We start from the raw sequence: 18,988 nt of genomic DNA, 5'->3' as shown, positions 1-18,988 counted from the left end.
TGCATGCATTAGCTATTTATCCTGATGCTCTCCCTCCCCCACAACTCTGACGGGCCCCAGTGTGTGTTGTTCCCCTCCCTGTGTCCATGTGTTCTCATTGTTCAGCTCCCTCTTATAAGTGAGAATGTGTGGTGTTTTGTTTTCTGTTTCTGTGTTAGTTTGTTGAGGATGATGGCTTCTAGCTCCATCTCTGTTCCGCAAGAGACATGATCTCATTCCTTTATATGGCTGCATGGTGTATATGTGCCATTTCTTTATCCAGTCAATCACTGATGGGCATATGGGTTGATCCCATGTCTTTGCTATTGTAAATTTAGCTGATATGTTATATCAGCCTTTACTTTAGAGATTTATGACCTGTACCTCCCACGCTACATTTTCTACTGGTTCAGCTCACAACAACTTTAATTGCAGATATACCCAAACACCCAGTTTTGCTACCCAATAAGTCTATTCTTCCAAATAATACATACATACATTTAGATATAAGAATGAAGTAGGATATGTTCATTTGTTGTCAATCAAGTTTTCCAATTTGAATTTACATTCCTGTATTTATGATATACCATTTATTTTCAGGGAGTTTCAGAAACAAATTAAGTAGGAGATGGTTACCTTTGAAGTATTAATATTGTTATACAAAGAGCTTAAGTGACATATGCAAACCCAAATTCACAAAATGAATTAGGAAAACAAGTCCTTGACAATGTAATAACCAGCAGCAGAGATTTTTTTAAATGAATGTTAGAATGTTCTGGAAACTGTTAGCAGCTCTTCAAATATGTCTGAATAACTTTGAAGAATGCGTAATTATTAACAGAATTTGCCTATTGAAAGTACAATAGCTTCCACAGTCCCAGTGAATGGGCAGTTTTTACAATCAACTGAAAAATACCGAGATTTGACATTTGAGAACTCAATCAGAAAGTAGTCTTGGAACAAATATAAAATGTCTTACCTGGATACTTTCCAAATATGCATAAATTCTAGAAGTTGGTTCAGATAAAACTGACTGTGGTCCTCTTCATGCTGTAGACAGCAGAATATACTAATATTTATAGAGTGAACAGGAATGAGTACCAGATAAAAATAGGTCCGTAACTTCCTGCTGTCATTTTATTCACCTATTTTGATAACCCTCATTCATCACTTTTACATTTTGTCTGAAAGACCTTACAAGACTCTCCTTAACTATATAAGCCTTTTCAAAAGTAAAACAGAAATCTGAGCTTTGGTTGAGAATAAACCTGAAAGACAGTTGAAAAACATCGTGGCATCACCAAGGTCAAACATTAAATTCTCCTACTAAGTATGAAGGCAGATTTTTTGCCACCAGTTCTCCCACATACATGCACATTTTGTTTTCACATTTAGGCCATTAGTGCTATGGCAGTGTAAAGCCTGACATTTTGCCAGATGGGTAGGCAGACACATAATCAACTCACACACGCGCATACACACACACACGCACACACACACGCACACCTTAACTTCTTGACTAGCTCTCCTGCAACAGGGCATTCATGAAAACCCTTTGCAAGTATGCAAAGAATGCAGTTTGTCTCATCATAATTGCACGATTTTGCCACACGGTGGCATTAAGGTTGAGATCTGAATGGGTCCCTTAATGCCTAGGGTGTATGTAATCTTGTGTGTCAATACACACACAATCCATTTTTAAAACTGACTATTAGAGATTCGGACAGAAAACATCAGAAGGAAAATCTTTATATGGACCAATGTCAAAGGTAAATTAATTTTTATATTGGTTTGCTTTGTGAAGAGGAAGAAGGAAGCTAAGTTAGATGGAAAGAATAAGGTCACTGTTACAAAACAATATTTTGACTACATGCTGTGAAAAAGAAACACTATGTAGAATGACTGAGAAACGAAGATGTGAGTCTTACTTTCTAGAAATTTACATGTAGAGTCACTGGGACAGCTAAAATAAAAAGTGTGATAGTGACAAGACAATTTGTTTCTGCGACAGAGAAAGCTAAACTGTAGTCATGAAAAGTATAGTAAAAGAAGAGGGAAAATACAGAAGTGAAAAACAGTAAAAATAAAAAAATAAGATTTGAACTGTAATATTTGGCGCTTGTCTTCTTTCAGAAGTTAAAACCAAAGCAAGAATATAAAGAATATACTTGTTTACATCTTTCTATGAAGCATAATCATATTCATTTAAAAACCAATGTATTTGGTTTCCAGAAATATTTTCGGTATTTGTCATAGTACCTTTTGCTAGAAATTTTTAAATTTAAATACCTCCATAGGCTGGAGGAAAAATAACTTTGTAAGGTACATGTATTGGAAACATTTTTTTTGTTACAATTATTAACAGATCTTGAAAAAAACAAAAGCTGGAGGAAAATTCCTGTAGTTGTCCATAAAAAATAGTGTGCACTTAACTTTTCCTTAAAGCTGAGGCCATACCTTGGCCTTAAGGAAAAAGGAAAAAGTTAAAATTTTTTCTCATACAAAAATCTATTGCTGTAAATTTTCGTGAATGTTCCGCTGAGCTATAAGAAAATCTTGATTTTATGATTAATATCTACAGTGTTGGCAATACTTTTGATCAAATTTGAGATAGACAAAAAAGGAAACAAATTTAAAAATATTAAGTTATTCATAGCTAATCAAGGTAGCAGCTTTAAAATTTTGAAACCTTGGATGATTTCTAAAGATCATCAACCTGCTTTTTATTATTTATTTATTTTTTGAGACAGAGTCTTGCTCTGTCACTCAGGCTGGAGTGCCATGGCATGATCCCGGCTCACTGCAACCTCCACCTCCCGGGTTCAAGCGATTCTTGTGCCTCAGCATCCTGAGTAGCTGTGATTATAGGTACGCAACACCAGGTCCGGCTATTTTTGTAAAGATGGGATTTCACTATGTTGGCCAGGCTGGTCTCAAACTTCTGACCTCAGGTGATCTGCCCACCTCGGCCTCCCAAAGTGCTGGGATTAGAGGCCTAAGCCACTGCTCCTGGCCTGCTTTTTTTTTTTTTTTTTAGAACAACTTTCTTGTTCCCTTGAAATGAGGATTAAATTATACTATTTCAGTATAATGTTATCAAGTTTAAAATAAAAATATTATTTAAGATGAATTGAGCTTTGCACAATTAGAAAGCTCTAAAGTATCTACTGCGAGGCAATGGTATCAATAAATTTAATATAATGATGATAGTCATATTCCTAGTATTACGTGAAAAAGAATACTATCAAGACAATTTTACAGTTTTATTAGAAAGATTATAATTGTTCATAAATGTTTTACTTACAGCTGAAATCCTGAAAATCACAGAGAATTTTGACACCACTATAAAAAATAAAACTGAGAGAACATTTGCTATCTCCTTATGATGTATATATAAAATTAAATATACAAATCAAGGGTTACTTATTTTAAATAAGGCAATTCAGATAATGAAGATGAGACACAAGTTGATAAACTGTTTCAGTTATATTAAGTTAATCAATAAATCATATACATCTTAGAAAGAAAATTTTATAAAGCTTACCTCAAAACCAAACCAGTTTATTTTTATTTTCTTGTTACATATAGAAATTTCAATTAAGACTAAAATTTATCCTGCTCTATGAGTATGAAAGCTTACAAGAAAAATTGTGATATATTAAAATTGTTGATATATCAACAAAAGTCATGATACTGCAGTGTATATACTGTTTTGACATAACACACAAATGTCCATCTCTCTCAATATTTCCAACACAGTGAGTAAATTTCTAAATGTTTTAATGCAAATTGATGTTAATAATGTTTTAGAATTTTTAATTATAAAGGACCAAAATAGCACACAGTGAAACATCCAATTTTATGACTTCAATAGCTAATACTTAGGTAGCTATACTAAGTGCAGGCACTGACTTAAGCTCTTCATTTATATTTCTCAGTTGAGTTCTCATAATAACCACATTAAGTAAGAACTATTATTATTCACATTTTTTGATGAAGAAATTAAATGGGGAATTTAACAATTTGCCTAAAAGTGAACATTTGAAATTGAGCAATATGAAACCAGAATTTTTGCTTTTTTATAGAAGGCTAAATGAACAAATTTAATATTCCTCATTTCTAACTATCAGAGCTAGGCCTATGTGCTCCAGGATTTAGACAGAAAAACAAGCACTACCACTAGCCCCTCTTACCCATCTGCATTAGGTGCTTCTCTCAACTTTTAGAGCTGGCTATGTTTTCTTTCAGAGCACATATCTCCATAGGACTTCATTATATATATTTGTTTATTGTCTGTCTCTCAACTAGGATGTGAACTCTACATTCTAGAAAAGGCAAGTACTATGAATGTCATGTAACAAGTTTTATTTGTTAAATTAATCAGTTGTTACTAGATTGTATACACTGTATAAAGTACTTATCCCAGTTCCTGGAAGTAAATCCTTAAAGTTTTAATAAAATGTAGTATCTTCCCCTTTGAAATGTAATGCGAAAACAAAAAGACATCCTGAAACTATCAAGACTTGGACCAGGCACGGTGGCTCATGCCTGTAATCCCAGCACTTTGTGGGGCTGAGGCAGGTGGATCACGAGGTCAGGAGTTTGAGACCAGCCTAACCAACATGGTGAAACCCGTTTCTACTAAAAATACAAAAATTAGCCAGGCATGGTGGCACGTGCCTGCAATCCCAGCTACTCAGGAGGCTGAGGCAGGAGAAGCGCTTGAACCTGGGAGGTGGAGGTTGCAGTGAGCCAAGATTACGCTGCTGCACTCCAGCCTGGGCAACAGAGCGAGACTCTGTCTCAAAAAAAATAAATAAATAAAAAGAATCAAGACTTAGAGAGATGGAGATACGGAATGCCTTTTTCATATTCTGCATGGAAGTTACCCCTGCTTTTTAATTGGAAATCAGTGCCAGTTGCATCCCCTGAACCCCTGAGGGCTGAGATCTTATTGATATTGCTCACTACTCTAACTACGCATTAGTATTAATGCGTAGTTAGATCTTATTGATACTGCTCACTACTCTAACTATGCATTAGTATTAATACACAGCATTAGTATGTAATACACAGCAGTTACATAGCAAATACTTATTGCATGAATGGAGGATATAGAAATATACAAATACATTTGCTATCAGGTGTATTATCCATTATTTTATTATTATTATTATTATTTTGAGACAGAGTCTCGCTCTGTCACCCAGGCTGGAGTGCAATGGCGCGATCTCGGCTCACTGCAACCTCCGCCTCTCGGGTTCAAGTATTATCCATTTTAAACAACAGCATCAATATTAGCAAAAGTTGTGGATGAGAAAAGGCATTCATACTCTTTGCCTATGAGTTGCTGAATTATCCAAGAATTGGTGATTTTACTGTAGGATGGATAAGCTTGTAAGTTGAACCATGAAGCATCAAAAAGAACTATGTAACTTAATTCCCACTGTGATCCAAATGGCATATTGAAAAACAGGCATTTCTGATGAGAACTACACATTATACACCCAGAGATAACAATATGCTTGTCCCTGGACATGACAACAGTGGTGATGACAGCAATATGATTATCTCACCTTTTTTTTTCTCAACATTGAGGGTAATTTGAAGAATCTTAAGTTTAATATTGACGGAGTCAGCTATACTATGTAACTGCGCTGGCTGACATTACCATATAGTGTGATCTATAGCCAGATAGTTTTGCTCTCATCTCAACACCCTTATTTACTAGCTGTGCAACTTTGGATGATTTAAATAATCTCTTGACTTTTCAGTTCTTTTATTTTTATAAGATAGAAAAATAGCTGTATTTATTACTTCTTTGCTCTTGGGCTACTGTCAATTAATTCATTTAAAGCACTAAGAACATCACTTGGCACCTAATATATACCATATTAATATAATATATAACCATATATAATATGCTTAGTTATTAATCACCTATCATGCCCCAGACTTTGAGCTACATGGATATTGCTGTGGAAAAAAAATTACACATACACACACACACACACACACACATGTGGATGCATGAAGCTAGAATTTTGACCAATTACCCTGAAACACACATCCAAAACCTTTGAGAATATACTGCAAATTCTGAGTATATTTCCCATATAAGTTGGTAGGAATGCATGGGCTCCAAAGACTCACTGACTGTGCTCAAATCTGTACTTCTCTGCTCATCAGTTTCATGATTTTAATCTTGGGAAAGTCTTGATACCTCCCTGTGATTCAGTTTCCTTATTTTTAATAGTGTTTACCTTATAGAATTATTGAAAAGATTAAATGTGATAGAAATGTTAAAGTCTTAGACATGTATGTATGCCCTATATCAGAATAATAGAGTTACAAGAGTTTTTAAACAGACCTTAATTTACATGAGTCTGAAATGTTAGTGATTTGTTAATTACTACCAATAAGTTATTATTTTAGCAGCATCCGAATTAGAATCATACATTTTATCTTCTTCCCCCATGCTCCAATGAAATATGATGATTTCAGCTTTTTTTTTCTCAACACTGAGGGCAATTTGAAGAATCTTAAGTTTAATATTGACAGGGTCAGTTGCACTTTATAACATTTTTTTCCTGGAGATTTCAGATGTATAGCCTTGGAGCTGTCAACAGCAGCTAAGTTGAGCATAAGATCCAAAAGATATTTCTAAACAACTCTCTTTTGGCCTCATTATGTTGTGTTCCACGTTGATACATTGCAACCTAATGTACTACCTGAAATTTTCTTATGATGAAACACTTCATACTAGAAAAAAAAGAAATCATCCACTGGAAATCTGTTACCTAATATAAATGACAGGGTGAGAGGATTTTTGCTTAAAGCAAGTAATTTGAAAATTCTACAGATAAAAACTGCCATAATATCAAAGTTCACTGCATACTGTGCAGTTTGAATTGGAAGTAACTCACAACATGACAGAGGGAATAAAATTCGCATCTAACAGCATGAAACTGTATCGTTAAAGCACAGTCATCCTTTTCTAGGTAGCTTTATTATATATATTATGAAAGTTTATCTGTCCTAATTTAAGCTGTGTTGACATAAACAGTCTTCACAGAAAACAAGTTATTTTTCTGCCTTCAGTGATTCCCCTTTACATTTTCTATTTCATTTACTTCTAAGAAGATACGTGAAAAGTATAAATATGATAACCTTAATAAATGTCTCACAGATGATTTTTGAAAGAAACCAACAGATTTGTTATACTCAGTGTATTAGTCAGCCTGGGCTGCTATAACAAAATACCAGAGACCGGGTGGCTTAAACAACATACATTTATTTCTCTTCGTTCTATAGGCTGCAAAGTTTATAATCAGGGTCAGAGCCCTTTTCCTGTGTGCAGACAGCTTCCTTCTTGCTGTATCCTAACATAGTGAGAGGAAAGAGAGAGAGAGTCTTAGAAAGAGAGGGAGAGGGAGGGAGAAAGAGAAAGACAGAGAGAATGCTCTAAACCCTTTTTATAAGGGCACTTACCACCTCATCATAAGGCCTCCGCTTTTATGACTTCATCTAAACCTAAATACCTCCCAAAGACCTCACTTCCTAATACTATCACCCGGGGCCTCAACTTATGAATTTTGGGGGGACACAAACATTCAGTCCATAACACTAAGATTGCAGTAATGTGTTCATGTTATTGCATCAGTTCAAATCGTTAACAGTTATTTATATTTAGATAAGATATTTCATCATGTTTCAATGAATATATTTACATAAACATGTATTAATTAAGCTATATAATTCCAAGTTGGCAATAGTTCAAAAATTAGAAATATTGTCCTTAAAACTGTCAGTTTGCTAATTGAAACCAATGCTAAGAAGGTCTTACCTTTCGAGATAGCTTTCCTGGAGCTTCCCTACTTTTCTGCAGGTGGAGCTGAATAACAGATTTATCTTTTTGAAACAATTTGTGGCTCCCCAAACAGTGGTCGCTAAAGGAGAAAAAATGAACACAATCATATCCTCCCATAATATTCCCAAATACGTGTTTTCCTCTCTGACTTCATTTTCTTTTATTTTTGGAACTTAGTTTGGTAAAAGCTGAGTGTGTGTGTGTGTGTGCGTGTGTGTGTGTGTGTGTGTGAATATATATGCATTATATATTTTTGTGTATAAATGAATAATATGACAGGAAATATAGATATATAGATATAAATGATGAGACGTGAAATTATTTTTATGTGCATTAATAAGTTAGAAAATGATTAAATGATTAGACACCTTTAGAATTATCACAATAAATTTTAACAAATAAGACTTTGCATATTCTAAGTTAGTTTTACCCAGCCATCTCAGAGTTCAAAGCTGATGACAGCATGCTTCTGGGTGGTCTAACTGATGCCATTATGTCTGTGTGGGGACCTTGTCTTAAGAAAGCACTGGAATGTGGTGAAAATGTCATGAGCTTTAGAGACAGTTTTACTAGCTCGATGACCTTAGGAAGGCCAATTAAACTAAACCATCTGAAACCCAATATTTTCTCTTTTAGAGTTGGAATAGTAATGTCTACATCAAAGGGTTAGCAAGCAGAATAAACAAAAAAATTATACCTATTTCAGAAATTTCTACTGGCATTATTATATTTCTTTGTCTTCCTTCCTTTCTCTTTCTTTTTTTGCCTATAAATATTTACCAAGCACAAATTAACTGAAGAGCACAATGAATTACTATTTTGCAACATTTTTCTTATAAATAAAATTTGATTGTTCTGTGAAATGAAGGGCTTCTACTATATAAGTCCCTTTACAGCTTTAAATTTTGATATCTCTGGTGACTTTTAGTCACTGAGAAGAGGATGAGTTATGTTAATGTACATTGTTTAAAGGACCTTAAACATGAAGGATTTCAGGAGAAAAAAAGTATATTAGATACTTGTAATCCTTAGATGATAATTTTACTTGTATGGAAAATTCAGTAAATATTTGGGATAACTTGTTTCCAACAATGCCAGACAAATAGACCATTAATCTGTAAAATGAATTAACAAAAATATATAGAATTATGTAGAATAATTATATAGAATTTACTATGCTATGTAGTTAATTCTTTTTAAATGTTTCTATTTTAACGTTGCTTTAATACTTAAGAAACTTAGTACCTATCTGCTAGCCAAAATGGTGAATGTTAGTGTGTTCATGACATATGTTCAATGCCTGTTCCTATCCCAACTGTTAGTCTAACCTAGATTCTTGTCCCTGGGGTATCCATAGGGCTCTTACACTGTTCCCTAAGTTGTTTTCATGGCCAATCTAGACAAAAGGCATGTCCACTGCTTTTCTTCACTTGTTCTTGGAACTACTGATTTCTCCTTCCTCCTTCCCAAAGGTCTGCTTCAAGGGTCAGCCTCACAATCTATCACATGTACTCAAGTTCCTGTCCTTTCATCTCCCTCTGCTCAAGTCTTTTTTCCATGCCAAGAGCTTTGTTTTCCTGTTCCTGCTATGGGAAGTGACTTAAGAATAGTGGCCCATCTTGCTTTCAAAGATTCCTTTTCTCTGTATGTTGAAGTCTTGATACTGCACTCTGGACACTAGTGCAATGACTTCAGCCTCATGTATGGCTACTGCGTGCTTACTTAAACTGACTTTCTTTACTTTATCCACCTGTGTGTATACTTCTTCCTAGAATTGCCAGATAATATACTTGATGTCTAGTGTGATGGTTAATACTGAGTGTCAACTTGATTGGATTGAAGGATGCAAAGTATTGTTCCTGGGTGTGTTTGTGAGTGTGTTGCCAAATGAGGTTAACATATGAATCTGTGGATTGGGCAAGGCAGGCTCATCCTTAATCTGGATGGGCACAATTTAAACAGCTGCCAGCATGGCTAGGATAAAAGCAGGCAGAGAAATGTGGAAGGACTAGACTGGCTTAGCCTTCCAGCCTACATCTTTCTCCCATGCTGGATGCTTCCTGCTCTCAAACATCAGATTCCAAGTTCTTCAGCTTTGGGACTCTTGGACTTTCATCCACAGACTGAAGGCTGCATTGTCAGCTTCCCTACTTTTGAGATTTTGGGACTCGGATTGGCTTTCTTGCTCTTTAGCTTGCAGATGGCCTATTGTGAGATCTCACCTTGTGACAGTGTAAGTCAATACTCCTTAATAAACTCGCCTTTATATATACACATCTGTCCTATTAGTTCTGTCTCTCTAGAGAACCCTGACTAATACATCTGGTATCTATAAATTACAGAGAAACAATGAATGAATATTTTAGTATATATTTCATGCAGTATTTGATACATATTTACACTAAAGGTGTGTGTATACATGTATGTACACATATACTGTAGTATTAAAATTTATTTCCACCTGTTTCTTTGTATATTTTCATACACACACACACACACACACACACACACACACCCCTTTATACCATATAGGTGTATATATGTGTGTGTCTCTCTCTATATATAGATAGAGATATATAGATATAGATAGATACATAGATATAATACGTTAATACTGTTTAGGTGTGTGTGTATATGAGTATATATATACAGCTTTAATATAACTACATATAAAATACTACATGAAACGTATACTAAAAATATTTATGACTTTGAAATAAAACGATATTCTATATTTTTATTTGCTACATCTGCCAATTTTACTGCTTTCAAAAACTAGGTCTTAGTTCTTTCCTTACCTTTGCTTCATTGTGTGTGTCCTTGTGTGTGTGTGTGTGTGTGTCTGTATGTGTGTGTATATGGTGGAATCTGGCACCATAATTATCAGATTGGGGATAATAACAGATGTTGAAAGAGTCTTTTTCCTCTATAATTTTTTTCAAATTACATTATAGGAATATATTCTCATGGGATACATCCAAATTTTATTCAACTCTGCAAAATAAAAGAGATAAGAAAAATTCTTCCCTTTCCCTTTTTCTGGAAAAACTATTACCAAGAGCTTATTATACTTTCTTTGTAGACTGAAATAAATAGGTAACACACAAATTTCTATTATAAATGAGACAATCTTATTTTAGTCATGTCTCTAGCCTATAAATTCCTTTTAATTCATTTTTGAGACTTTGACTTTTAATCAGAGAAGTCTCAGCTATCCAAGTTATAGTAATGCCTTCTGCTATATTATTTTCGGTTTATATTAACTATATTTTTTCTTTTAGAATTATTTCCTTTCATTTGTTGGGATTATTTGAGCCATTTTTGAGTCTCTTCTTTCTCTATTTATCTTTAGAGGCTTGAGATTCATAAGCATATTTTTACTTTCTGGTGGTCGCCTTTTTAAATGAAAATGAAACATATCTTAAAGCTTTTCTATTGCAATCTCAATTTAATTACTATGTGACAGACACTCTGAAATAAAATTTAGAGCTTAATATGACTTCAATTCAGTTCTCTCTTAGAACCTTACAACTGCTCAAGTAGAGATCACTTCAAATATTAGCTCCAGATTCTTTTATCACTTACTTGATGAAATATAAAAAGTAGTAGATTAGTTGATCAAAAAAGTTAAAGTTGGGAATTATAAAGAAGACAGATATCTTAAAAATAGTTTATTTTTAAACTAAACATAACTACATAGCCTCTTACTAGCCAAAATTCTGATATTAGCATCAAGTCTTTGCTATTGGATGAAGGGTCAGTTGATAACGATTTTGTGTCGTCTTTCTGATATAAAACAAATCTATAAGTAATTATCTTTAATTGCCTATTCTACTTTCTTAAATGTGGAGCAAATTCTTAGAGTCAAAGAACAACTTGAATGGAAAATCATTTTAGATTTTTATAATTATTTTTCTAGTCTAAGTTGTTTCCTCTACATTGAATTCAGCAACAATAGATTTTAATGGCTCTCCTTTATTAATTATCTTTTAAAAATTTTAACTTAATTTTCATAGAAACACTGACTTTCTTCACTCATATTTCAACACTCTGTAAATACTTCATTTACTTACCTAAATAAAATAACAATAGAACTGGCATAAAAAGGTTCAGGAATAAACACAACTGACTCTAGGTACATTTGCAACTCAACTTACAGAAGCAAAAGTGCATGGGCATAATATACTTTATAGTAAACTATTATGCTAGAGAAGTAGTTATCGAAATGTTGTCTACAAAACCCTGGAGCTACAAGAGACATTTCCAGGGTGTACATGCACTTGTAGGAAATAAAAATCAGTGTCACTTAAAAATATCCTTGATAAAATGGTAAAAATTATTAATTTTGTTAAATCTAAATCCTTAAATACATGTGTCTTTAATTGTCTATATGAACATATAGGAAAAACAGTTAAAGCACTTCTGCATACTATAATATAGAAGTTGTCTTCAGGAAAAGCCCTCTTGTAATTGCTTGAGTGGCAAGATAAGTAACTTTTTTCATGAAACAATTTTATTACATGAGAGAATTACAGGCAAACTGTGGTTATTCAGACAGGTGTTTGGCAGTCAAAAATGAACAAGCTAAGCTTGTCACTTTAAGGAAAACAACTTCAGAAATAAGAATTTTGTAAAATTTGTATTTTCCACTATGAGCTTGCCGGCTAACCAATAGTTACAGACTTTTCTGGTGAGAAAAATGCTAATATTAAAAAATGGACTTTTTGATATTTTATGATAAAGTATGGAAACATTTGGAAGATCTGCAGAATCCAATGAACATATTTGTCTAAATGACAATCCATGATGCTTCAAATCTTGCATGGGTAAAAAAAGGTTTATCAATAGGGCAAGACAGACCAATGGACTCTAAGTAGCCTAGTGTGAAAATTATTGATTTTTTAAATATTCCACATTGTATCTAAATTTTAAAAGACTATTACTTGTTGATTTTGGTGTAGTATCAAAGAAAGATGTTCACAATTATCTGAAAAGACTACTAAGATATTTATCTTTTCTGGAAACCATATTTGTGTGAGGCTAAATTTTCTTTATATACCTCCACTCAATCATCATAGGGCAACAGACTGAATATAAGAACAGTCAATGGTCTTAATTAAACCAGACATTTAAAAGATTTCTAAACACATAACAATGCTACATTCCTCACAAATTATTTTTGTTTTGCAATATATAGTATTTATAATAAAAATATTTTATGTGTATTTACATGTAATAAGTTTATCATTTTTAATTCAAATAATAAATGCATATTTTAAAAATTTCTCAATTATAATTTCCAACATGGTAAATATTGATAGACAAAGTCCACACAAATTCTTTTTGGGGTACTCAACAATTTGTGAGTTTAAAGGGTTCTGAGACCAAAATGTTTGATAACTACTCTTCTAGAACAAACAATGAATTATGGGCCTTAATCATTCTGTTTTGTAAAGGAAATAAAGAGTGTTAATACAGCAAGTCAAGCAAGCAGAGATAGATAAAGGAGCCTCTACTAATTTCTTTTCTTTTTTTTTTTTACTATATTTTAGAACTTTTTAAGTAATTATGTTAACCATTGATCTGTATTCCATAGGGCTTCATTGTTTATTTTGTTTATTTTGTTGAAGTACATCTTCAGATAATTTTTTAGAGAGATAATTTATGGACATAAATGTTTTTATTTCTGAGAATGTCTATTTTTACATTGTCCTTGAATGCTGGCTTATTGTTAGTTCTAGAATTCTAGGTCAAATTATTTTCATAATATAATATTGTACTAGAATTATCAGTTAAAATTAAATCTCTGCTGTTGTTTAAAGGACATTAGAGTTTCCAATAACCGTCACAGTTTCTAAGAGCTGTGAACTACTCCTTTTACCACTATACGTGGCAAGACTACAATTTTGATCAGTTTGTGTTTAATGATATAGAGCTATGCTGTCTAGTATAGCGGTTAGTGAATATAAGCAGCTACTAATCACTTGCAATGAGGCTACTTTTAATTAAGATATGCTATAAATGTAAAATACACACTAGATTTTCAAGACTTGTCATATTAAATAATGTGAAACATCTCAATGATTTTCTTTATTTTGATTACACATTAAAATGATAATATTTGAGGTATATTGAATTAAAGAAACTGTAGTATTAAAATTTATTTCCACCTGTTTCTTTGCATATTTTGTTAGTGTGGCTAGTAGAAAATTTAAAACTCTTATGTGGCCTACATGATAAATTTGTTAAATGGTGCTATCTAGAGAAAATGAAAAAGAAAAGAGAGAAAAAGCATTAAATAATAGAAAGAAAGGTGGGAATTTAATAAGTAAGTGCAATAAAAAATGAATTTTTATTTGAGAATTCTAGATATCAAAAAGGGTAGAAAGGTTACCATACCAAGAGAAAGAGAAATGAAAGGCACGGACCGTAAGGTGGGTAGTGTGGAGAGAAGGGTTGTGCTCTAAGAAAAGGCGACACTGGGAATTACAATGCTTATAACATGAGCACAGGAATTATCCATTTAAGGTTGTACACACCAGGTGTTTTTCTCAGTCTGGTAACATTCCAAATATGAGCACTACCTATGTTTTATTTAATAATCATCTATAAAACTTCAGCTGTTAAATGAACTGAATGTCTGTGATACAATAAAAAGTTTAGGCTTTTTCTTCCCATATCCTAGGAAATCAAACTTTCTGTATATTAATTATTTATTCTCTCTACACATATTTGATTCCATCTATCTGCTAGTTAACTATCTTAGGAACTATTATGAGTATACTTGTCATTTAAGATGAACACTAAGAGGCTGAATTCTTCCACATAATTACCCTTATTTCCTATTCCTAAATAGCTCATGTTATTTTAAAGTATTTCTGAGGCAATATGTTTATATAAAGAGAGATTAATGACCTTAACACCAAAAAGTGATAAGTACTCAAATTTGTCTTACGAGCAAGTAAGCATCCTAAATAACATTCAAACTATGAATATTGATTCTCATTGCCCTAGCTGCTGCTTGTAAACCCACATTTAAAAGCGATGCTCTTTCATTGGAATAAATACTTACGCTTGTTTTATATAATTTGAATTAAGCTAAAATGTTCTTTATTCTTACATGTAAGAAGTAGTCACAGAGGTGTATTGTGAAATATTAAACTCATGTATAGAAAATAAACGATTTCTATTTGATTTTGTAAATATTGAAAACCAGGATTGCTGACAGCTTCTGAAGATATTTCTTTAAGAAAACTCAGTAACTAAGCTGGACTTAAAATCTTTGGGATAACTAAGTCAGAAATGTAAGGTGAATATAACAAAATATTAACATAATATTAGTACTATAGTACTGCTCAGAGTATTTTTCAGATAGTTATGTGTATGTGCACACTTGGCACATGTACACACATTTGGTATGTGCCCCTCGAAAATTTCTACAATGTTAAATCTGCCATATCCTTAATTTGAGTAAACTGGTCTTTGCAACTAATAAAATAGCCCTGGATTTTGTGCTCAAAGTGGTATTTGGAGCTGACTCAGCATAGATAAAGATCAGTGATACGTTGTTTCACTAAACCAGTGCTTCTTGAGTTTATTGTTATTTTGTCTTCAAGTGAGCTATGAATAGGAAAAGTCAAACTTTATGACTTTTGAAGAGACAAGAATAGGTTCAATCCTAAAACTAGGGCTTTTAGGCATGAGGTGGTTAGTAGAGGAGGGTCAAGCTTTTGAACAAAAATCCTGTATGGGACATAAATTGATACCAACAGCTAAAGCTCAAGAGGGATTTGGACCAAGGAGATCTGAAACTTTCTATTCAAATGCCCTATTTTTCTTAAGACTTCCTACAAGCCTATAAAAAGGCAACTATCCCTAATGCCTCCTCACTCAAATATGGTTATTTTTCTTCATACATATAGTACATATGCATTTGTTAAAATTCAAAAAATGGAACATTCTGCAAAGAAGTTTTTTTTTTAAATCTGGAAAAAAGTTTTATAACAACTCTCAAGTTTGCAATGCTCTCCCTACTAAGTTACACAGTCACAAAAGACAAGTAGTAACATAACTATATAAATGAAGTTACTAAGAAAGTCAGTAAAAAAAATATAACAATGGTGAAACTGTAACTTTTTTTCTTTCACAAAAAATATATACTGAGCCCCAAGGAGCTCTTTTTGGGGGGGTATGGTATCCGAAATTTATAAAATTTAGTAATTATACCAGGAGATCAAATATGCAGACTTCATTCTATCCTAAGCTTTTATTATTGTTTTTTCCCACAAAATCTCCAGAGGAGAAACATCCTACTACAGACTTTAGAAACAAAAAACAATAAATGAGTAATGTTTTGTCTTATTAAGGTGATTTCAGCTAATTTGAAGTAACATGTAATTCAAAAATTCTCTAATCACTTTATTTAAGAAAAATGGAGCATTGGGTCATTTAAACTTTTATTAGTTCAAAACTGGGAAGATTTAATAATTCTTACCTTCTAAAAATAGACAGTGCTTTTGGGTAACAAAAATAATGTGGCAGCTGTATTTTGGTATTATACATCTACAATAATATTAAATTATGTACCTACTTTCACATGTAATTTGCCATGTCTTCTTGGAACACTCATGCAACAGCTTCGAGATTCCTTTGACCAAGTTTATTAGTTAATGATGCTTGTGCAATTCAGCTTTTTAAAAAACTTGGGGCTGAAATATGCTGTCATTTTTACAAGTAGCTTTTAATCATAATAAACAAACTTTGTTTAGCACAAGGTCTTTCTTTGGGATTTCACTCTCAAGTGAAGGTGTATACAGAGTATCTACATATGAGGACATTTGTTCTAGCACAGAGTTATTGAATTAAGACCAAATGCAGGTTTGTATGGTGTGCTATTTTTGTGGTCATTAGCTATTTACTGAAGATGTAAACCAAAGTTAATTATAGAATATTAGGTGAAGCACTATGAAGGAGATTAAAAAAGAAATTAAAGTCATTCAAGAAACTCTTATTGAATGATTTGTTAACAGAACACACTTTTTTACTGTGTGTGAGATAGCTCAAAGTTATGATATGTTCCTTTCTATCCTCCCCATGGTTCTGTGATTTTATAAGTGGAGGAGTAGAGTTATGTAAAAGAGAAATGCACTTTACCTATTTCTTTGCTCAAAGTAAGTCTTAAAAGTTGGAATGAATTTTAATATTTGAAGTCTTAGGCTGTAATAAATTTGCTGGAAGTAATCAATTCGTTCAGGTTTGCTAAGTGAAATCTTTAATTTCACTGAGAAGAAAAAAGACTCTTCTTCCCCAGCAATATATACAATGCAGTTTTACTGCTAATGAGTGTAATCTATTACTTAAAACTGTATGTATTATGACTTAGTCTTTTTCTCATTGGTAATTAATAGTTTTATTTTTACTCTGAGTGCAAGACTATTTCAATTTATAATCAAATGTTTAATGAACAAGTTAATATAAATTGGGCCAGGCGTGGTAGCTCACGCCTGTAATCCCAGCACTTTGGGAGGCCGAGGCGGGTGGATCACTAGAGGTCAGGCATTTGAGACCAGCCTGGCCAACATGGTGAAACCTCATCTCTACTAAAAATACAAAAATTAGCTGGGCATGGAGGCATGCACATGTTGTCCCAGCTACTCAGGAGGCTGAGGCAAGAGAATTGCTTGAACCCAGGAGGCAGAGGTTGCAGTGAGACGAGATTGTGCCACTGCACTCCAGCCTGGGTGACAGAGTGAAGACTCCATCTCAAAAAAAAAAAAGAATAAATTAATATAAATTGTCATGAGATTAGTTAGAACTTTTTTAAAAAATGGAAGTTTTTTGAAAAGGATTATTTTAGAATTTTAATTAAAAGGATTTAATTTTGTAAAACTATTTTTGTACTCTAATAAAAAGAAGGCATTATCTCTACTAGGAGAGTCCTAGAGAGAAAAACAAGACTCTCAAGTAGATAGGAAGATCATTCTAATCAATGCAGGTGATGAAAAAAGAGGTGAATACTACCTTCTTAATTTAATTTTAAAATATATAACTATTTCCAAGTAAAATTTTTAATTACTGTAGAATTTCTTTTTTCTTTTTAAGAATATGTTTTCAGCATTCAATTCTAACGTTCCTTGACAACCATCAATGAAATAATAAGAAAAATTGTTTCATTTAAATCAAATATATAAAATTTGACCATCCTGTAAGCAATTGGCCCAAACAGAATTTTTAAAAAAGACTATCTAGTATTTTCTCAGGAAGCACTTCTGGTTTACTACTGACAATGCAATGATTATTTATTCAGCAAAAGCTTTTAAGTACAGTAAATTTTATTGTTTTACATAGAAGCTAATAAGAATTATTTTTAAGTTAAATGAGACAGAAAGACTTACAATAAAATTTTTGAGATAAGAAATTACTTAGGCTGGGCGTGGTGGCTTATGCCTGTAATCCTAGCACTTTGGGAGGCCAAGGTGGGTAGATCACTGGAGATCAGGAGTGAACCTGACCAACGTGGTGAAGAGCTGTCTCCACGAAAAATTCAAAATTAGACAGGCATGGTGGTGCGTGCCTGTAATCCCAGCTACTCTGGAGGCTGAGGCAGGGGAATCACTTATAGCTTGGGAGGCCGAGGTTGCAGTGAGCCAACATCGTGCCACTGCACTCCAGCCTGGGAGACAGAGTAAGACTCTGTCAGAAAGAAAGAAAGAGAGAGAAAGAGAAAATAGAGAGAGAAAGAAAGAAGAAAGAGAGAAAGAGAGAGAGAAAGAAAGAAGGAAAGAAAAGAAAGAGAAAGAAGAAAGAAAGAAAGAGAAAGAAAGAAAGAAATTACTAAAATCACATACGTTAGGCCCATCTACCACAGCCTGCTGCATCTGTGTGCACCACTGGGGGGTCTGAGGACAGGCCTGCTCTGGTTAGCACTGCCCCTCCACCCCATGCCCAAGCCTAATGTCTGGGACCCTGGGAATCACCCTGCCTCGTCTGCCACCCAGCCATGCATGTGCACCAACAGGAAGCCTGACAAAAGACTTAGCCTGCCTGCAACACAGCACCCAAACATATCCATGGGTCTGGGAATCACTGCATCCTGCCCATCACAGCTTGTATTCCTAAGTACCATTGGGGACCCTGAGG

General features: G+C 33.5%; 1 protein-coding gene across 1 annotated transcript in view; it reads right to left on the bottom strand.

Moving 5' to 3' along the window:
• Window positions 1–18,988, bottom strand: part of PIK3C2G (phosphatidylinositol-4-phosphate 3-kinase catalytic subunit type 2 gamma) — a 379,881-nt gene that overhangs the window by 334,299 nt on the left and 26,594 nt on the right. Inside the window, exons 5-6 of the mRNA XM_054443284.2 lie at window positions 7,826–7,928; window positions 959–1,029 (exon numbers count right to left, since the gene is read on the bottom strand). Of these exons, the coding sequence (XP_054299259.1) occupies window positions 959–1,029; window positions 7,826–7,928 (174 nt within the window). The remainder of the gene's footprint in view (window positions 1–958; window positions 1,030–7,825; window positions 7,929–18,988) is intronic.

This window comes from Pongo pygmaeus, chromosome 10 (genome assembly GCF_028885625.2).
Source record: "Pongo pygmaeus isolate AG05252 chromosome 10, NHGRI_mPonPyg2-v2.0_pri, whole genome shotgun sequence".
In the NCBI taxonomy this organism is placed as follows: Eukaryota; Metazoa; Chordata; class Mammalia; order Primates; family Hominidae; genus Pongo; species Pongo pygmaeus.
Note: the sequence above shows the minus strand (reverse complement) of the source record. Positions and strands in the feature narration are given on the sequence as shown.